This window comes from Gopherus evgoodei, chromosome 17 (genome assembly GCF_007399415.2).
Source record: "Gopherus evgoodei ecotype Sinaloan lineage chromosome 17, rGopEvg1_v1.p, whole genome shotgun sequence".
Classification (NCBI taxonomy): Eukaryota; Metazoa; Chordata; order Testudines; family Testudinidae; genus Gopherus; species Gopherus evgoodei.
In genome coordinates, this window is record NC_044338.1 from 4,144,175 (window position 1) to 4,165,187 (window position 21,013).

The 21,013-nt window shown below is 51.1% G+C and overlaps 1 protein-coding gene across 3 annotated transcripts; it reads left to right on the forward strand.

The window, feature by feature from the left end:
• Positions 1 to 2,824: 2,824 nt before the first annotated feature.
• On the forward strand, positions 2,825 to 14,766 carry NLE1 (notchless homolog 1). 3 transcript variants are annotated; one of them, XM_030536716.1, is made up of 13 exons: positions 2,825 to 2,847; positions 3,490 to 3,633; positions 4,217 to 4,434; positions 4,646 to 4,725; positions 5,347 to 5,423; positions 8,005 to 8,102; positions 9,406 to 9,598; positions 10,480 to 10,615; positions 10,997 to 11,043; positions 11,253 to 11,455; positions 11,775 to 11,934; positions 12,130 to 12,200; positions 13,102 to 14,764. In XM_030536716.1, the coding sequence occupies exons 2-13, from the start codon at positions 3,499 to 3,501 to the stop codon at positions 13,112 to 13,114; spliced, it is 1,431 nt and encodes a 476-aa protein (XP_030392576.1). In that variant the 5' UTR covers positions 2,825 to 2,847; positions 3,490 to 3,498; the 3' UTR covers positions 13,115 to 14,764. The 3 variants fall into 3 exon arrangements, with proteins under 3 accessions (XP_030392576.1, XP_030392574.1, XP_030392575.1); XM_030536714.1 differs by lacking the exon at positions 2,825 to 2,847 and adding an exon at positions 2,908 to 3,104 and having other exon boundaries at positions 13,102 to 14,766; XM_030536715.1 differs by lacking the exon at positions 2,825 to 2,847 and adding an exon at positions 3,017 to 3,100.
• The last annotated feature ends 6,247 nt before the right edge of the window (positions 14,767 to 21,013 follow it).

The following is a 21,013-nucleotide window of genomic DNA, read 5'->3' on the forward strand; positions in this document are numbered from 1 at the left end:
AGATGTTGGGAAAGACGGGTGGAAATCCAAGCAAGTCCTACCCTGGTTTGTAACTTTTCTGAGGAATATGGAAGTAAAGGATCCCACTTGCTGGACGTTTGAGTACAGCACAAAGCATCTTGATAATGAGAAATCTAGGACAGGGTTTCCCAGCCAGTGATCCCTGGAGAAATTGCTGGGGATCGATGGAGAGCTGGCTGGTTCCAGAGTGCTGCTTCCTCCTTATTTCCAGCTGCTCCGAAAGGAACAAAAATTACATGCAACTGCTTTTCTATGGGAGCACCAGCTCTTGTTGCCGCAGAGATGTTGTGGCATCATGAATGGGAGAGGATCATCCATGAGAGAGTCTTGCTAGTAAGGAGTTGCAGAGTATGCTGTGAAAAAGGCTGAACATTCTGATCTAGTGCGTTTTGGGGGTAGATGTGGTGCCCAAATCACAGTAATTAGCACCCTTAGGTAGATAGTAGAATGTGTTAATGCATTTGGCTTTTGCCTCTGGAGGCTTTAAGTTCTGTCTCTTCAGAAGTGAAAATAAGTCAGATGGTCTCCTGGTCTCTCTGCTTTGCAAAACTTGGGAACGATTCAGCAGGATCGTAGTCTTTTCTGCCAGGAAGGAGCCAGGGCTGGAAATAACAAGGGCATAAGGGATTGTGGGATTGTGTATAGTGGGGAGCCCGGGATTGGATTAGTGGGGTGTCACAGGTCAGGCTGGGGGGGAATTGGTGAGATGTGTAGGGGAAACCCTCTCAGCACCCTCACATTATGCCCGGCTCCTTCACTGGCGGAAGTCCTACAATTCTGAAATGAGGGAGGGGGGACTAAGTGTGAAATCTTGAGAGTGGATACAATTTTCAAACTTGCCTGTGATTTAGGCACTTAGGAGCCTGAATCCCATTGACTTAAAGTGCTACATCACATTTGAAAATGAGCCATAGGTTCCTAAGTCATTTAAGTGCTTCTGAAAATGTTACCAGTATCTTAGTGACAAAATCAATGACAAGAAAGGCCAGGGATGAGAATAGAAACAGCTGTGGAAAGGACTGACCATAAATTGATTTTTCTGAGTTTGACAAAGGATCTGATACTTGTGAGCAGGGAGGGAATGATTCTGATCTCCTTTGTGAAGTGCTTTGAGATCAACATGAAAAATACAACATAACTTAGCACTAGGTATTATTAATTTATCAAAGCGACTCTGCTTCTTCCCAAATGATCTGGATTATTTCTCTTTTTTTTTAATCTGTCAAAATGATCTGGAACTAGAATATCAGACTGTACCAATATTTTCTGCAGCTTTCTGCAGCTCTTTGCTGAGGCGTAACAAATTATTACAATCAATATGGCGCTTAATGGAAGAGGGTGGTATGTACCGTCTAAGGCCCTGATCCTATAATGAGCTCCATGGGAACGGATTCGTGAGGGACCACGGGGGTGCAGGTTCTGCCTCCACAGAGCTCGTTGTAGGATGAGGGACATTGTGGGGTCACGAGTGCAGGTCTTTCTAAAAGATGCTTTAGCTCTCTCAGAAGTTACGGACTTGATGCAGAAATTCCTGGGCAGGCTCTCAAGCCTGAGCTCTGCAGGAGGTCACTGACCACAGTAAATCTCTGAGTTGAGACCTAAAGGCTCCTGCTCTTTTAGAGGGATGCTGCAAAACTGAACTGGGCCCCGGAATAGGTTTGGTAAAAGCCACGTCTAAGCTCTGCAAACATGAGGAGGCAGAGACAGAAAGAGAGGTTTCCATTCAATTACCAAAAGAAATAGGTTTTTGTCTGGATGTTTACGGTGACCTATGCTTGGACAAGGTTTGTAACTCACACATTGCAGATGGTCTAAACCATGACAGCCTGAGAACGAAGTGAAACTGAGTCACCTCTTTTCCCTGTCCAGCTAAGAGATGCAAATAGCAAACAAGCAGAGTTGCTGTAGAAAAGTACATTGCATTTTTACTACAACACATGACTAAGCCAAGGTGATCTTGGTAACATAGGTGAGGCCATTTGTGGAGTGGTTTAATGCCTGTTAACAGGACTGGATCCTTTTAAACGCACTAGGTACTATTCATGAAGCTGAAAAACATTTGATGCTTCCCCACTGCTAGAACCCGGATAGACCCTGTGCCCTCATTTGGTGTGTCTGTCTTTTTACAATCTGGAGTGAAATAACTAAAATACTCCCATTTTTTTCTCTAGTCCCTCTTTTCCTGACACCTTGCCACCAGATGCTGGGTTTTTAAGACTGGTTATTTTCTCTCTCCCTCACGTTGTTCCTGCGGAAACCTGCCCAGGGATTTTTGTCCTATGGCAGCTTGACTCAGATGTGTGCCTACATCACAGCTGCAGTTCCCCTTGTCCAAGGATCGCTTGCTATACCCTCTCTTCTCCAGCAGGTGGAAGCAGAGCTTCCTGGCCGAGCTGCGGCCCAGGCGCACAGAGATGAGCTCACCACTTCCTCTCCACGTGGGCAGGGCTGCAGTAAACACGTGGCTGGGGCTGGCCGGGTGAGTGGGGGATTTGCTGGGGCTTGGGGACGGGGGAGGGGGCAGAGGAGGTGTTCCTAACCAAAACCCTTCTAGCAAGAGCTGCCTGCTGGCCCCCCCGGAGAGCCCCGTGGCTACAAACGAAGCCAGAGCAGCCCATAGAGGGAGCTGGGATGAGGGGCCCTGCCCCATCCATCCCTTCCTTACTTTGGGGAGTCCTAGCTGCTCCTGGGGTTGAAGGAGGGCGTCCCTCCCATTGTAAAGCCGGACCTTAGGGTAGTGTTTAACACACACCCCCCCCAGCTGCCAGGAGGGGGCTGCTGAGCGTGGGAGAGGTGGTGCCCAGCCTGGGCTGAGAGATTTACCTGGTCAGGAGCAAGGAGCTGCGGGAGTGAATCGGGCCCCTGCCTCCTCAGCGCTAGGGAAGGAGTTTGTGGCGGGGAGGAGGGGTTTGTGCTACAGATGGGAGGTGTTGGCCGAATTATCTGGGCTTTGGGGTTACTCGTGCAAAGGAGCCCAAGCCAGCGTGTCCCACTAACACGTGAGGATGTTCAGTGGTGCTGACATGGTGCCCCTGGAGGAAGGGTCTGGACTCTGGAGCACTGTGCTGAGCAGAATCGGGCAGGTTAACAATGTATCTCGGGGTAGCAGGTGGATGGTGGGGCTCTGGCTGTCAGTCATCCTGGGTTCTGTGCCTGCCTCTGCTGGGTGACCCAAGGCTTTTGTGTCTATTTTCCAACCTGTAAAATGGGGATAATGGTCGGGGGGAGGAGGAGGCGGAGAGATGTGAGGGCTAATGGCAGGAAAGCACCTAGAGGTCCTCTGATGACAGTCCCTGTTGAGATGGAGAGTGTCCAGTCACAGGGAGCTGTGGAGCAGCCCTCTGGCTGTGGGGTACTCAGTGCTGTGTGGGTTATGCTGGTGCTGATCTCTGGCTGCGGTGGGTTTGATTTATAGTCGCGTTGCACCTGGTGTGGGGCTGAATCCCTGATGCAGGAATGCGCTTGCAGGTCGCCACGATGCAAGGGGACGTGAAGAGGCTGCTGATCCTGTTCAAAGATGAGGCTGGCGAGATCCTGGGGTCCCCCTTTGACGTGCCTGTCGATATCACACCCGAGAAGCTGCAGCTAGTCTGCAATGCGCTGCTCCAGAAGGTACTTCCCAAAGGGCCTCTGTGCGCCCCTCACTGCTCTAATGGGGGTGCAGCAAACTGCTGGTATCCATAGGCTTCATCCCAGCCCCATCTGGGGAGTGGGATTGTACAGAGGGGTGGGGCTTTTCTCGGTGTTGGGATGCTTAGAACCACTCCTGCTGGGCCAAGGCCAGGGCCCCCAGTCAGACAGTTGTGGGAAAGCGAGAGATGAGTGATGGGATGGCTGCTGCCACACCCATGGCTCTGCTCCTCCTGGCTGTATAGATGCCATTCGTAGCACTGCTGGGCCTGCCCTGCCAGTGACACTGTCCCCAGGACTCCCCGGATGCTGAGGGATTGGCACAGAGAGGGGGTGTGTGTTTGTCTGTCTTTCTTTCCCATCCACCCCAGGGCAGATTTGTCAACCACTGCCTCAGTTCTGAGCTAGTGCATCTCCCCAGCCTGGTGCTGCCCTGGGAAGGAGTAACTGGAAACACACTGGGTCCCAAACTGTTTTCCTGGGGTGGGGGGATAACAGGAGGGCTCTGTGAGCCAGTCCTGCAGAAATCTGCCCCTGGCTAGTGCCTCTGCCTCTTGTCATACAGGAGGAGCCGCTGCCCTTGGCCTTCTATGTCCACGATGCTGAAATCATCACGTCGCTGGAGAAGACCCTGGCAGGGCAGGTGGTGGAGACGGAGAGAGTCCTCGACATCATCTACCAGCCCCAGGCTGTGTTCAAAGTGCGGGCGGTGACACGATGCACCAGCTCTTTGGAGGGGCACACCGAGGCTGTCATCTCCATAGCCTTCAGCCCCACTGGAAAGTAAGCGGGGGCGGCAGGACTGGAGATTGCCGGGTGGGGAGGCAGGACAGCGCCGAATGGCTGGGCTGGCTGGGAACAGGGCTGCTGAAGCTTATAAGCCCCTGGTACCGAGTAGACAGGCTACATAGTGGGGAGGGGGGAATGGACCGAGAAGGAACCTTGGCTCCACCTGCCACCTTGAGCCCAGACAGCCTCTTCCGCACCATCTCAGGTACCTGGCGAGCGGCTCCGGTGACACCACCGTGCGCTTCTGGGACCTCAGCACAGAGACGCCACACTTCACGGCCAAAGGTGGGTGCAGCGGGCAAGGGGGGACCCCATGGGGTGTTCTGAGTCCGTGCCCACCCCTCCCGATAGCCTCACTGGGCAGCAGAGCGTGGGCCCTGGGTTCCCTGAGTCGCTCATGCTCCAGAGGCTAGCGGTGGCTCTGTTGCAATGCTGATGAATTCAGTGGGCCGCCCCAGCCGCTGCTCCCTCCCCTTAGCCTTCACTAACATCGGCTTCCCTTTGTGTGGAGGCTGCTGAGCTGGGCCCGTTGCAGTGACTTGCCTCCCCCTCTCGGTTCCCCCATGTGTGCAGCGCGATCCTGTTCCAGGGCACTTTGCATACGGAGTCGGGGCGTTGGGCCTGGTGCTGGCTCGGTGGGAGGGGCACATTGCTGAGTGAGCACTGCATATGTTGTGCAAGCTGCCTCGATTCCTGGGCCCGGCTGTTCCCCTCCTGGGACGTGCTCTGCAAGTGCCCAGGCCACGGCTCGACAAGAAGAGCAGCTGCTCACTGTGAACCAGCAAAGCGCAGGAAGTCAGGCTGGAAGGAGTGCTGGGGAGACCTGCCCCCCAGCTGCCCCTTGAAGACAGGGCCACCTCCAGGCTGTGGGGCTCTCCTCACCCCTGCACTCTCTCCTGTCCGCAGGTCACAGGCACTGGGTCCTCAGCATCGCCTGGTCTCCTGATGGCAGGAAGCTCGCCTCAGGGTGCAAAAACAGTCAGGTACGTGTTGGCTTCGGCTCAGCGAGGGGCCGGATTCCTTTGTGTGGGGCCAGGCCTGGGAGATCTGCCCCGGAGACATCTCATGGAGAGCTCTCTTCCTCTCTGGGGGAGCCCTCACACCCCCATCGATGGCCTGAAACCAGACTAGGCCAACACCAGCCTCCCGGGCGATAAGTCTGCTCCTCTGACAGCCGTGGAAGGAGTAACGCGGCTGGGGCTTTGTTCAAACCCGGGCATAGAACTAGAGAGCAGGAATCCCTGCCACCTGGAGGGAAATTGGGTGTGGCTGGATTATGATTGATGCGTCCAGTTGCTTCTGTGTTAGTCATCGCGTCTAGGACTATGGAACACACCTGCACTTTAGCTACTCGCCCAGGCATTCCCACGAGGGGCTCAGCGGCACATCCCCAGGCAGGAGATCGTCAGGCTGCTGGGGTTCATTGACGGGTTTGCAAAGATCCCTGTGTGCAGCCCTGGTTGGTTGTTGGATGCATTGTATCCTGTGCTGCCCCCTGCAGGCATCTCTCCATGCTGCGTGGTTGGGAGACCGGCTCCTGGACATTCCCTCTGTCTAGCTGCGGGGTCAGTACAGACTGTAGGGGCTGTGCCTTTGGCTGGCACCTGCAGAGCGGTGAAGCTTTCTGGAGCCTGATCGCGGGTGCCTTGCTGGCATCATGCCCTTGCCAGTGCAGCTGCTGATGCAGCCTCGGTCCTGCTGTGGATTCTGGTGTTTGTTATGAACGACGGCAGCGTCTAAAGGCCCTGGCTGAGATCAGGGCCTCACTGCACTAGAGGCTGGAGAGACCCAGGCAGACCCTGCCCCAGAGTAGGCAGGAAAGGGAAGCAGGCCCAGAGACAGGTGGTTTGCCTGAGGTCACTGGCAGAGCTGGGGATAGAACCCAGGGCTCCAGAATCCCAGTCCAGTGCCCTGCGCACCGGGCCATGCTGAGCGGGGCTTCGCTGCAGACGAAGTGCCATCGGTCTCCAGGGTGCGGGCGAGTGTTTAAATCCTGCAAGCAGCAGTGGCACTGAATCCTCACCTGCACCCATCAGAGCCAACTCCCTGCTTAGTGCTCCCCGGGGCTTGTTCTCTTTGTGTCACTGGCTCAGCCTCTCCCCGGCAAGCCCCTGGGGGAGAACAGATCGCAGGGAATATTCAGTGCTTACGCTCCCGTCTCCGAGCCTGGGAGCTGGGTGAGCAGCATCGAAGCAGGGCTGCTCCCCACAGACCAGACATACTCCTGTGCCGCTCTTGCTGCGTTGGAGACCCCGTGGCTTGGTCGAGGGCTTGTGTTCTGCCGGAAGCACAGGGCAGCCCGTGCTGTACATCAAGGGTTTGCTCCTTGTTTGGGAGGCTGCTTGCTTGCTGGCAATGGGCCCTGGGGAGGTAGCTCTTGGCTTAGAGAGCTGCAGTGGGACATGCTTGTTGCCACTACTGAGAGGTTTTCTTATGTCAGAACCCCAGGCTCAGCTGTCCCTGCTCCTTCAGGGCGCAGGGCCTGCCGGGCACCCTCCTGGGGCCTTCTCTCCTCACTGTAGCAAGCTGGGCCTGACTGTGGGTAGCCATTCTGAGCGGCCATGCGAGATGGTGGTGTGGTTGAGACGTGGGCCTGGGACTGAGGGTTCTGGCTCCAGCTCTCCAGCAGCCTCCCTGTGTGATCTTGGGCAAGTCCCTTCATCTCGCCAGGCCTGTTTCCCTTCTGTAAAATGAGGATGATAATCCTTCCTTTCCCTCTCGGGTCTCTTGCTGTGTGTTTATACAGCACCTAGCACGACAAGGCTCCGGTCTCAGCTGGGACCTCTAGGCACTGCTGGAGCGCTGCTAACAGTAACGACTCCTAACCCAGCCACCGACGCGCTTGGGGAAACGACAGCCTCATTCCTTTGCCTCCGCTCTGAGTCAGCTGGGAGCGAACCGCTGCTAAGAAGAGGGGGACCGACTTCCCCTGGGATTGGTTTAGAGACATGAGAGTAGAGGAGCCTGAGCTGCCTGGCCTGCTGTCAGCCTGGAGATGGTCCATTTATACCATTAACTCTTCGTTAACTTGGTGCCAAACATCTGCAGTTCGGTGCCACTCAGGAGGCAGTTCTGGTTTAAACTAACCCTGTGAGCTGTTCTGCTCCAGTTCCTGGCCTCCCCTGGGCAGATGATTAATGCCTCAGCTCCTTGGAGGAGCATTTATTCAGAGGTCAGGAAAAACCCAACAAAAAGCCAGCGCATATCCCGCCCACAGAGTCCGATGATAACCACCTTTTAGCACGTTCTGGCTCTTCCAGTGCTCGGCAAGCATTCGCTAACCTGCTGGCACCGGGTGTGGACAGCTCGAGCAGGCATGCGAAAAGAGCTGGATAATTTGATGGTTGGTGGTTTTGCAGCAATGTGGGCTAAGATGGGAGTGAACAAAATCTCCTGCCTCAGGGTGTCGCCTGGTGGCTGCCGAGGTCAGGAAAGGAATCCATTCTTCATCCCCCTGCCCGTGCCAAAGCACTGGACTGGAAGGGCAAATGGAGCTGGACTTTCCCTGGGATGCATGTTGGGTAGTTTCTGTGATCTAGCTGCCTCACTTGCTCTGTTGTACAGATATTTCTCTGGGACCCAGACACAGGGAATCAGATTGGCAAGGTACTCGTCGGACACTCCAGATGGATCACGTGGCTGTGTTGGGAACCACTCCACATGTAAGTGACCTTCTGGCCAGCCTCCTTGCTTTGCCAGCAAGGAGAGGCCTGCCCCTTGCCTTGGTGGGGGCAGAGTAAGTGTGTACAGAGTGAGACTGAAAAGCAGCCAGTGAATTGGGATCCAGAAGACCCAGGCTCGAGACCCAGCTCTGCCCCCAGCTTGTGATGCAACCTTGGGCTTGGCATGGCTCTCTTGTGCTTCAGTTTCCCCTGCTGTATAATGGGGATAGTGAAGCCAGCTCTCCTTTCTAATGAGCTTTGAGATGGATGGATAAAAGGCTAGGGTAAGTTTCAGTAGCCTTTGCTTTATGTTTTCAAAACACTGTGCAACTGTTACCCCAGCCTCCTGGGGGGTGAGGCTGTGCTACCTCCATCTTACACGGGGGAGAGTGCAGGGAGCTGGGAGTGGCTTACCCAGTGCTGTGCAGAGAGTTGTAGTTAGAGCTGGGATTAGCACCTGGGTGTTCCTGGCTCCCAGTCCTGTGTGCCAATCACTAGCCCAGTGGAAGAGGCCCCTAGGGAAAGGTGGCTGAGGGGTGGCTAAGACTGCGAGCGTCTCCCTGTGTCGATTCCCCGGAGTGTAACAAGCAGCTAGATGTGCTCTTCCCCAGCACACCTCAGCAGGAGCGCAAAGGGGGAAAAGCGGCAGTCCGCACGGTGTCTGTGCCTCATGCACCCAGCCCACGCTAACTGCTCTGCCTGCAGCCCCAGCCGCCTCTGCCATCTGGTTAATTTCTCCTGCAGGCTGATTAACCACACAAGCTCTCCATCCCCTCCATCTGTTAAAGCTCCACCTCAGAGAGGTGGGGGGGAGCTGTAGACGATGATCCAAGAGGTTATCAACATTAAAAATAACTCCATGGAGCAGAACCCTGCAAATTGAATTCCCCAGTAGGAAATCCCAGTGATTTGGAAACAATTAACTGGATTAACAAAAACTGGTTATAAAAGGAGGGGGGGGGGGGATGGGGAGGAGGTTGAGGATCCTGCCTGTGCTCTGAAGAACTCAGGATCTCTGTCTCCAGCCAGCCAGGCTCCTTGTCCCATTCCTGCAGAGAGCGATGAGCAGCATTTCCACTGCCTTGCACTCCAGGCTCTGCCAGTCCTCTCCTTGATTGGCGCATGCTTGGTGCCAGCTGTTAACCGGCCTGCCCCTTCTTAGCATGAGAGTGGAGGGTTGCCTTTCTGTAAGGGTGCTCTTAACTGATGCAAACTCGAGCTGATGCAGACTCGATCGATGCGTGGGAAGAGGCGGCCAGATTTGCTGTCCTGCGCCTTCACTGGCTTCCAATTTTCCTTCTAGAAATCCCGAGTGCCGCTACTTGGCCAGTGCCTCCAAGGACTGCAGCATCCGCATCTGGGACACCGTCACGGGCCGGTGCGATAAGATCCTCACCGGGCACACACAGTCAGTCACGTGCGTGAAGTGGGGCGGAGACGGCCTGCTCTTCTCCTCCTCCCAGGACAGAACCATCAAGGTCTGGAGAGGCCAGGATGTAAGTGCGGCAGTCTGGCGTGGGTCAGCTTCGACGCCAGGGGCCTGGGCAGGGAGGTAGCGCAAATAAAATGATGCATCAAACCTTAATTGTTCCTAAATGCTGGAAATAACCATGTTGTCGCCCATCCTGGCCCTGCATTGTCTCGTGGCTTTAGCTGCATGTGCTTGCTTGCTTTCTGGGCAGAGGCAGCACGTGCTGCCCATGGCTCAGCAGCACCTCCCTCTGGCGGATTTAAGGAACTGTGATGATTGTTTCCAATTGGAATCTTGTCTGCTCCTGGGCCAAAGGAATTGGGTGGTTGTGTAGGGTGGAGATCCTCGGAGCTGCTGTAGAAATGGGAGCTCCTCTGGATAAATGACAGCTTGGCAGCATTGGGTTTGGCACCGCTTGCTGGCAGGAGGGGGAGTGTGTTTTCCCCATGGGTTGTGGTGCTTGGTAATGTAAACTGGAGCCATCAGCAAGGAGAATGTAGAACTAGCCACCCTTGACTTCATGTCTTGGGCCCTGTCCGTCAGGAATGACGTTGAGAGGCAGCACGGCCTTGATTGAAGGTAGGGCTGAGAGCCAGGAGTTCCTTTGTTCTGATCTTGGTGCTACCCATGGCTGGCTGAAGGTGGGGCTGGGACATCCCATGGCCTGACCCCAGCACTACCCATAACTGATTGAAAGTGGGGCTGGGAGCTGGAACATCCCATGGTCTGACCCTCATGCTACCTGTAGATTGAAAGTGAGGCCAGAAGCTGGAATGTCCCATGGTCTGACACCGGCACCTCCCATAGCTGATTGAAGGTGTAGCCGGGAGGTCCTGTGGCCTAATCCTTGCACTGCTGCTATCTCCCTGTGAGTCCTTTCTAAGCAGGTGGTTTTTTTGCTTTCAGGGAATTCTCTGCCGTACCTTGCAGGGCCACGGGCACTGGGTGAACACCATGGCTCTGAGCACCGACTACGTTCTCCGCACAGGGGCCTTTGAACCCGCCGAAGCCTCTGTCAACCCGCAAGACATGAGCGGCACTCGTAAGAGCATTAAGTACTTTGCAGGCTGGAGAGGAACCGGGGGAGGAGGTAGCATGGCCAGGTGGGTAGGGCACAGTGCTAAGAGTCAGAAGACCTGGCTTCTATTCTAAGGTCACATGGGGCAGCTGGGTTCCCCCCGTTTCTCTTGTCTAGAAAATAAAACCATGATTGCAGATTGGGGATGCTATGCAAGCGCTGCATTTCATTGTTAAAAGTGTGATCCTCTGAAGAGGATGTGTTAAACCCCTCAAAATGTCCCTTTCAAAATCCTTCTTGAGTCACAAATCTGGAGGGAGAAGACGTCTTAGATCCTGGCTTTAGAGATGTTACACGTTTCCGTTAACCTCCCGATCGCTAATCTCCCTTCTCTCCTGCACACAGTGGCAGAACTTAAAGAGAAGGCGCAGCACAGGTACGACCAAGTCAGGGTAAGTCTCTGTGAAGAAATCCCTCCTCCCCACCCCAATGCCAGGTTTCCTACCATTGTTGCTGACAAAACAATGAATAAATAAATCTACGTGACTGGCTAAAGATTTCCTCCAGTTCATGTCTGCATCAGGTTTGTGTCTGAGCTTTGAAAGGCTTGGTCTGTGTGAGCCAGGGCTCAGTGCTGGTACTGACTGATTGTTTATCGCAGGGGCAGGGACCGGAAAGGCTAGTGTCTGGATCGGATGACTTCACACTGTTCCTGTGGGCCCCAGCAGAGGACAAGAAGGCACTGGAGAGAATGACTGGCCACCAGGCATTGATCAACCAAGTGCTCTTCTCCCCAGACACGCGAATAATAGCCAGTGCTTCCTTTGACAAGTCCATCAAGCTCTGGGATGGCAGAACGGGAAAGTAGGTTCTCTCGTTCTATTACAGATGCGAAGTTTGCAGTTCACTCCATGCAGTAACACAGAAGGAAATGCGCCTGTCTCACTGCCATGGCTGAGCCAGGACCTTCCCCTCTGCAGCCTTGCACACGCACACACAGTCATTAGCTTTTGCTTTTGAGGTTGTGCACCTAGTGATTAGACTAGGGCACTCGGACTCTGAGCTCCTGGTTCCCTCCTGTGCCACTGACTAACTGTGACCTTGGGCATGTCCTTTATATCTCTGATACAGAGCGTGCATGTGTGTCTAACAGCCCATCTCCACCCCTTCCCCTCTCTGTCAGATACCTCACCTCCCTGAGAGGGCACGTCTCTGCAGTTTACCAGATTGCCTGGTCTGCGGACAGCCGCCTCCTGGTGAGCGGGAGCAGTGACAGCACGCTGAAGGTGTGGGAAGCCAAGACAAGGAAGCTGGCCATTGATCTCCCCGGCCATGCAGACGAGGTAGGATGCCGTTCACCAAGGGGCTCACACTAATCTGCCTAGAAAGGGCAGAGGGCTCTCAAACACTGTGGCCAACACCAGTGTCTCTGAACAGCTGGGGAGTGTCTTCTGCCAGGGGCCTGAGGTTCTTCCCTGCTACTGGGGCTGTGTGGCCCTAAAGGAGTTACAGGAGCACCTCTCACTTTTTGTTGGTAGGTGTTTGCAGTGGATTGGAGCCCAGATGGACAGCGAGTAGCCAGCGGAGGGAAAGATAAGTGTTTAAGGATGTAAGTATCTCCTGGGGCCTGTCCCCCAAGAAGCAGAGCGTGGTGTCTGTGCACTCTGTGCATATTAACACAGCCTGCAAAGAAATGCACTGAGGGGCACATTCTGTATACAGAGCCACTGGGCCCACGGTCACCGTCTCACCTCACCCAACAAGTTAGGCTTTTGTTATGATTAGTCTTATAGGAGCACCCAGGAGCCTCAGCTGAGTTTGGGGCACCATCATGTGAGGTGCTGCACAAACACAGTAACGGACAGCCTCTTCCCCAAGAGGTTCCAGTCTGAATACAGTCAGGTCTTCGGGTTCTCAGTTAATTCTACACAGTGAAACCATTTGGTTCTGCTCCTGCCTTTTTGCTGAGCTTGCATTCCATTCAGCTCTGATACACCTGCTCGCTGGTGTCTAGGGGCCCTCACTTGCTGAGCCTTTCACGGCACAGGGAAAGCTGACCTGAGCAGAACACTTAGAACACCTTTTTCCCCCTTTGAAAGAGATTTTCCCTTGCAGAAACTGGGCTGCTGGGCCGTATTCCAGATTGATAGGCACCCTGTGCCTCACTACCCCAGTGAGAAGCCCTTTTGCACTCCCCAAGGGGGAGGGCTAGACATGCATGGAAGTCAATATGACGGCAGAATTTAGCCCCGTTCTCTGTACCGCTGTGCTAGCAGTTGGCCAGCGTTGGGGAAGGGACACCAGAGCAATCAGTCTCAGATCGTCTCTTTCCAGCCTTGTTCTCCCGCACAGACCTGTGCATACAGGGATTCTCCAGTGGCCAGTTAACTGCGCTCACCGTATGAATCTAGTGCAAAGTGCCTCGCTGTGTCGCTCTGCTGTCTGTGGTGGATGGTGTGAAAATGAGCTGGTGCTGTGCTGATGACGCCCAATGTCCCTTTCATTTACAGATGGAGACGATAGGAGCAGTGAAGAGAACCTGCCGGTTCTAACTGGCCCTGTCAGTATCGCCAGGCCTGGCAGCTAACCCGCTCAGCGTGGACTGTGGTGTTCTGCCTCTTAGGCACCGTACTAGCTCTCCCTAATTAATTTCTGTGACGGGAGATTAATTCAGATTTAATGCGAACCAAAAAACTTGCCCTTCTGCACCCAGATGACTTTGTCTGCAACCATCAGTACACCTGGACCTCTGCTAGCTCCGATTCAGCCTGGTTTCAGAAGAAACTACTACAGCCTGTTCTCTCTGGAGGGGAGACTGGGGAGGGGGTCCGGTCATGCTGTTTCCTTTCCTCCCAAATGGAGCCTGCAGGGGCTAAAGCTTTTAGTGGGGACGGAAAAGTACGTCCTTTCCTGACCCTCGGAGAGAGAAGAATGGGGAAAACCATCACACTGTTACCTTGCAAAATTCTACTCACCCAGTTTGCCTGGGGCAAAGAACTGTTTAACGGGTAAGGAAGAGAGCCTTGGCTGCTTTCATTATTAGGGTGAGAGGAGCAAGGTGGCTTTGCCCCTGGGCTGGGAAACTCTCCACTTACGTATCGTTCACTCTGTTGGCCAACCGCCTTAGTCTAAGGAGCCCCCTTCTGCTTGGCTGTTTGTCCTGAACCAGGGCAGGAGGGAGCAGGCGTGAAATGAAAACTAGTGCAGACGCTGTGTCGAGTTTCCAGATCTCAGTTCTCTGAATTGTGGAAAAGTGGGCACGCGTGCCTGAGTGAATCCGTGATCCCTCCCTGTTCCATACACGTTGCCTAGCTCAGGTGCACTATGCACTGGGAAGGATGGTGTATGAAGCTGCTATTGTGTCTCTTGTATCCTGTTGGAGGTTGTCTGTAGGGTTGAGATTGTTTCTAAAGGCTGCTGCTGTGCCTTTGAAGTCAATGACAAAACTCCCCTTGACTTCCGTGGTGCAGAATTGGCCCCTTACTGAGTTTATCTAGTGCCTTTCCTCTGTCTGATGGGTGCAGGGAGCTGTGTCACATGTCCTGTTTCAAAATCCAGTGTTGTTAATGTTTTTAAGTTGTTCCTAGCCAACGTGTAGCGGGTTTTAAGTTAATGCAGCCCAACACTGTGGGAAGCAGGTCAGCCTGGATTTAACTCACTTCCAATGAGGTTTGAGAAGAGTGCAAGTCCAAATATGATTAATAAGGAACAGATAGAATAATGTCGAGTTCTCTGTCACAACTGCAATAAATTTACATTAAAGTCCAAAGCACTCGCTCTCTCTCTGGCGCGCCTTTGTTGTGGTTTGTGCTGGATGTTCAGCAAACAGTTGTTTGGGTTCGTTTGGTTTTTTTTTTTTTTTTTCAATCGCTATAGTAAACTTTAGAGTTGTTCCTGGCATGGGGATTGGTGTGCAAGCCTAACACGGTGTGGAGAATGCCAACAACGGGCTTGGAAAGGAAGAGGAAGACAGTCCAGCGATTAGGGCTGTAGCCTCAGCCTTAGGAGACGTGAGTTCAAATCCCTGATCTGCCACAGGCTTTCCCTCTGATGTTGGCCAAGTCATTTAGGGCTTGTCTACGCTGTCACTTATGGTACTGAAACTTTCCTCACTCAGATGTGTGAACACCCTTCCCCCCGAACGATGCAAGTTTCAGCGCTATAAAGTGGCAGTGTAGATAGTGCTACAGTGCTGGGAGCCGTGCTGGGAGCTATTCCCCTCACAGAGGTGGGTTTTTTACAGCTTTGAGAGAGCGCTGCTGCCTCTGCCCCCCTTGCCCTCCGAAGTATAAATGCCAGAGGTGAGTTCCCCAGCTTCCCAGGGGTAGTGGAGCTCAGACTCCCAGCCACAGAGCGGCGGGCTCTGGCCATGGGTTCTGGCCGCGTGGCGGCAGATTCCAGCCGCAGACTCTGTCCCCCAGTCGCAGTCTCACACCATCCACCCTATCACCCCGGGCCCATGCTGCCTCCCTACCCACTTCCCCATCCGACCAAGGCTTAACCTGGCTTGCCAGGCCTAAGGAAGTCTGCTGTGAAAAGTGATATTTGTATGCTTGTTAATATCACTTTTCACTGCCTCCCAGCTACCTAGCAAGTCTGCTGCTATGAAAAGTGTTAACAAACACACACATATCATTTTTCACAGAAGCAGACTTACTAGCTGGCAAATCTTAAAAAACAAAAAACAAAAAGGAAAAGAAACAACAAAAGACAAGAACATGCAAAGCATTTTATTTGTGTTTCTATTCTGTATAGGTCCAGTAAAGAATAGACAGAACTATCTGTTACTTGTATTATTGAATCTGCAAAAACAAACAAACAAAAAACCCTACATACATATATTACTGTGATTTGGACATGTGCATATTTATTTGTTTTTCCTAAAATAAATTAAGTATTTTAGGAACAATTGTCTGGTGGCCACATGCTTAGGCCACCAAAAATTTGTTGAGAGAACCCGTGAAATAACCAACCTAGATCTATAGGTAAAGGGGTAATAAGGCCAATATTGCTGAGGTGGGAAGGACTCTGCTGTAGTACATCAGGAGACCCAGAAACAAATGGATCCTGAGGCATTCTGTGACAGATGCCTGAACAACAGCTATTCCCTACACACCTTGTCCCCAGCCTCCATTCAACACTGCCTTGCACCTACCTAGGTGAAGTATCTATGTCCAAGGAGGCTTTTTCGTACAGGTTGTTTCCACCTGTCATAGCGTGTCTCTCATTGGTTACTGACAGAACCCAAGTCACCAGCGGGGTGGAGAGTGAAGATGCCACAAAGCTGGCTTAGCTAGAACCATGGAGCTTCATAATGGTGCTTATTGGTCTCGCTCAGACTCACGAAGTGTTGGCATTTGCTTCTCGTGGCTTGCTCCATCCCAGGGCTGTGGGTCTGCATTTGTGAACAGCAAGTCCAACGCAGAACATTCAGTCATTGCTTGTCATGAGTAGATTCTCTCATTGCCTATTTATTCTTTTACTGATGCCACTCAGAATGTTGTAGTTTTATAGACTCCCCGAGCAGGATACGTCTCATCCCTGCATGCTGCACTGTCAGAATGGTCTGGGTAATCTAAGTTCAGCTGTAGAATGGAAGATAGAGACCAGGATTCATCGTTCCAGAAATTACACAGCCTGTCAGCTCTTCAGAAATGGTAAGCACAACACAAGGTTGGAACAGAAAGTTACTGCTCTCAAATCACTTCCTCTTTTAATATCTCCCACTTTGCAAACCAGCTCATCTGGCACATCTTCACCAGATCTTTAGGTAAGAACGCAATATCGTGTACACACACTGCTTTATTAATACACTTCCTCTGCTTGCCTCTTCCTGAATTTTAAGGCTGTGCAGCCATCTGCACAAGGGAAGCAACCTACACTTTGTTGATGTAAAGGTTGTGGTACAAGTCAGGACGGTTCTAAATTGCAGCTAAGAATACTGTCCTTCAGTCGCTCTCCTTAGGAGAAGAACAGCACAAAGGTGAATGAAAAAGAAACTTCCACCAGGCGTATCTATAGCCTTACTTTTAAGATAACTGCTCAGGATGGAGGAGGAAAAACCCAGAGACTTAGCTGTTGTTTAAGGCTTTGTGTGTTCAAAGAAGCTAATCCACCCTCCAATTTTTCCAAGGTAGGTTTGTCTCTGGAAAGTACTCAGACAGCCCGTCCTGACTGGCTAGCAGCTGTGTAGTAGGGTTGCCAATTTTGGTTGGACGTATTCCTGGAGGTTTCATCGAATCACATAATCTGTAATTAAAGATTAATTCCTGGGGACTCCAGGACAATCCTGGAGGGTTGGCAACCCTACAGAAATGCATGTTCTGAACTATTTAGGTTTTCAAAAGCCAGTGTTTGTGTAAATGTCAGTATATGTGCCTGTATTTTCATTCCAGTTTCAGATGAATTCTCAATGAAATGTGCCACAAAGGTATGCCTATTGCACAGGTATTTGTGTTCCTTGTCTAACACAAGAATGCTTGTAAGTGTATCCGGCTAACACAGCCCTGCTATTACAAGGATCTCTCATCACACTTTCTGGTATGTAATTTTATGCTGCCTCTGTTTACACCACCATTAAACTCCTTACAACTCCCTCATTAAAGCAATGCCTCTTAGCACTGTCCCTGGTTCGTGAGGACTTTGTGATGGGCATGAGGAGGCGCGCTGCTCCTTAGAGGAAAGTTTTGGGGCTACGAGTGAAAGGTCAGGAGTAGTTAAGAAGGGGGAAGTGATGTGCAATCACTTCTCCCAACCCTGACTCAAACAGAACCTGTACTGCGGGAATTCACAAGCCAGCTGTGTGATGACCTCATCATGACCCTTTAGATCACATTTAAATGACTCTCTGCTGATATACAGCATCAATGCTCTGGCCTCTTCTCACCAATGCAGAAGGCTCATTTAGTGGTTTATCCGTAATCTGTGCAAAACTGCAAAATCCCAATTCCAGGAGCTCAGCTCTTTGCTCATTTTTTCCCAGGTCAATAATTTGACTCCCCTGGGGCTGGGGGGATGTAGAAGTCTTTCAGTGGAGACATTAAAAGCCTAATGTCTTACCTGCTCTGTGTGGAAGTTAAAGTCTCTGGATGCTTTTTGTAACAGAGTTTGGGGGTCTTTGGCCCTCTGCTGTTTGTGGGGTACTGTCTGCAGGTTGGGTGGTGGCTGGGTGTCAGTGGCACTATAGGGACATGTTTGTAAAGTTCTCAGGTGTCCTTCAGAATGGGAAGTTGCTTTGGAAACACAGTACTAACATCTTCATTCCAGGCAGATGGAAGCAGGACGAAATCGTGCCGTACAAACACCAAAGGGTACTAAAACCTCCCCCCCTCCGAAAGGTCCCGGAATTATTAGCCTCATAATACAGCTGGAGAATCTCTGAGGCAGAGAGAGGAACTGACTTGCCCAAGGACATGCAGCATGCCCGTTGCAGAGCCAGGAATAAAACATAGTTCTCCTCACTCCCAGTTGCCTTCTCTAACCCAGTAGATCACACTCCTTGACATGCTGCATGACTTCAGCACCCAGGGAATTTCTAGGAGCGCTGTATGTTTTTGGTGTAGTGTTTCTCAGGTTATGTGGCTCGGGCCTGCAGAGATGTTTATTCCCTATGCCCTTCTGGTCCCTGCCCGTGCCATATGACTTATACCTGCTATCTTGGGAGTCCTGACTGGGGAATGAGTGGATCCTCTTATTTGTACATTTTCCTATTGTTTCCTGTCCTCCCTCCTGGGCTATGAATGGAGCTGGATTTCTCCCTTTTCTAAAGACCAATTTTCAAAATGTCACTTTGGTACAAAATGCTGTACCAAGCTAGAGATTGGAGCCCTTTATTTATCTCCACTGTGTGGGGAGCAGTGGCGATAGCAGAAGTGTAGTCTGCCCATTTATGCCTCTCCTTGTTTTCCTGGCAGTATGCCTCACCCCTGTGATCTGCAGGGCCCACCTCCTAAGGGTGAGAGGGGGAATACAGTTACTTATGCTTTGGTCTTGCTCTGCCAAGAGTACAAATAAAGGTGACACCTGTGGACACCTGGAACTGGACTGACACGCAGAAACTCATCTCAGAGAGGCCAGCCAAGACCCCAGTTCCAACTAGTGGCCTAGGCCAACTCCTCAAAGATATTTAGTCTCCAAATTTCAATGGGAGTTAGGAGCATAAATTCCTTTGAGGGATCTGACCCTAAAGCCAAACTCCAGTTCTTTCACTGAGCCACATTTCCATTTATTTTCTGACTTCATCACTAGAGTTCAAATCCTCTGTAGCCGGTTACAAATCCCCATGCAATGAGCAGTAAATGTTGTTACGCTGATCAAATTTCCCAAGTTCTCCCGGTCAGTGTTTCATTCTGGACCACCAACTTCCTGTACAGCTCTCTTCTGAAATTAACCCATTCCAAGGCCAGCAGCCAAGGAAAGCAAGACAAACAGCTAACAAAGCAGTGTGATCACTTGGTGCTGTCAAGGGAAATGAATATTTTTCGACCCAGGTGGGATAATTTCTGGCTTAGAAATTCCTAATGTGTCTGTCTCAACAAATACGACGTATGGCCCATTTGTGTTGTCTTTCTTCAAAGCAGGCTGCGTGAAGTAGAGTTTTTGGGTGTAGGGAATATGCCAGCATGGAGAGACAGACTCATGCCGGAATGGGAGAACAGAGTCACTTTTCAAGAAAATGGGTTTCTGAATGTCTAGCTTGTTAAGACTGGTTTTGTTTTTCTCCTGGCTTGATTTTAAATCAGTGCTGTTAATATATATTAAAACCCAAAGCCTTTGGGTTACTACCAACACCTTAGATTATGATGAAACTGGATTTTTTATCTCATTTATTTTTTAGCATTGATCTGTTTTGCTTTTGCTTTTACTCTGCTGACTCAATGAAATTAGTCTGATCAGTTTCATTCTGGTTCTTGTTTGTTAGCTCAGGGATCATGTTTAAATTAAAAAATATATCCTTTAGTCCTGTTTGAGACAAAAGCATTCATACTGGTGTTCTGTAACACCCCCCCCACACACACACGCTCATCTGTAAAGCCAAAAGTTGTCCTACATAAGTCTAACAGTGTCCCTTTAAGTTATATTTATTGCTGCATGTCTTTTGTCTGCTCAGATCTTTGAAAAAGATTCTAACTTCCGTGGTTTTGACAGATGAAAAAAACCAAGGTAGTAAGTGTGGTGCATTAAGGTAAGATTATGGAGAGCAGCAAAAAAAAAACCCCACAACAACCAAAATAGGGAGGTTAAGTCATGCTTCCCTGAGTGTCTTGGTGGGATACATGTGCCAGAATATCATACTGTTCAGTCACTGTTTGCAGATGCCAAAGTATCACATGAGAGAATGTGTACTGATCCGGTGCACTGACCCTAACTGGCAGTATCAACAACTGTTTGCTATGAGCACCTTCTGATGTTTATAACTGCCTGAGTGCTGCCAAAAGCAAAAGGCAGCTGGTGCCTCCCATTCCAGGTATATCAGTGGTTTGCTGGAACAAAGGCTGGCACTCCAAAGGTGTGTAGTGTTAAGGGAGTTAATCATTCATTGCAGATAACAGTGTACAGAGGGAGGACAGAGAGATCGGTGGAAGAAGTGGGCTTTAAGGATGGATTTGAGGTAAAGAGAAAGAACTTGGCAGAGGGGCATAGGAATGCTGGTCCAAGCACAGAAGGCGGGTGGAAAGATGAAGGGACAATGAGGAATGGGAGGAAATGGAAGTGGGGTGAAGGTTAAAAGCTTCATGTGACTTGCATGTTTCCTGATGTTTGGATTTGTTGACGTAACAGTCCTAAAGCTGATCTGCAAATGTCCAGGACACGGGCTGGAGGTGGAAGGGGCCCCTGCTCGTAGAGTTTGGCCATAGGTAATGTTAAAACATTGTCCGTGGTTTATTACATTTATACATACTAGCTGTGCTTGTGTGTATCCCCCATTGTTGCTCCATGCCTTAAGTCCTCTGCTGGATTTGAGCTGCGGTGTGGTCTTACTAATGGAGTACCAAGTAAATTTCGTAGCACAGAAAAGCCTAAAGAGTTAATAAAAGGAATGCAAAAAATTATAGTGCAGTGCAGACTCGTTTATCTGCAATGTGTTGGGTGATACCAGAAAATCTTGGTGGAGGTGTGTTGCAGGAGAGAGAGAATTCACATGGGAGTTAGGAAGTTGAAATTAATGTAGGACCACCTTGGGCCCCAATCCTGTAGTCAGATCCTTGTGCTTGAGGGGGAATCCCACTGACTTCAGTGGCACTTCATGCAGGAAGAAGGGTCTGCTGGCATGGGTTGGAGGATCACAGGAGCAAGGTCTTGGAGAATATTTCAGATCATGGAGGGGCAGTGGAGTCATCTAAATTTTGGGTCTCAAACATAGATGTAAAAGCTTTTTTTCCTAAACCTGATCCCAGTGGAAATGTTCTAATTAAAATTCAT

Bases quoted from the DNA above. Each gene is read 5' to 3' on its own strand.
- NLE1 (XM_030536714.1), top strand. From the start codon at position 3,027: ATGTTCAGTGGTGCTGACATGGTGCCCCTGGAGGAAGGGTCTGGACTC. The intron at 3,105-3,489 runs GTTAACAATGTA...ATGCGCTTGCAG, and splicing joins TGCTGAGCAGAATCGGGCAG to GTCGCCACGATGCAAGGGGA. The intron at 11,935-12,129 runs GTAGGATGCCGT...TTTTGTTGGTAG, and splicing joins TCCCCGGCCATGCAGACGAG to GTGTTTGCAGTGGATTGGAG.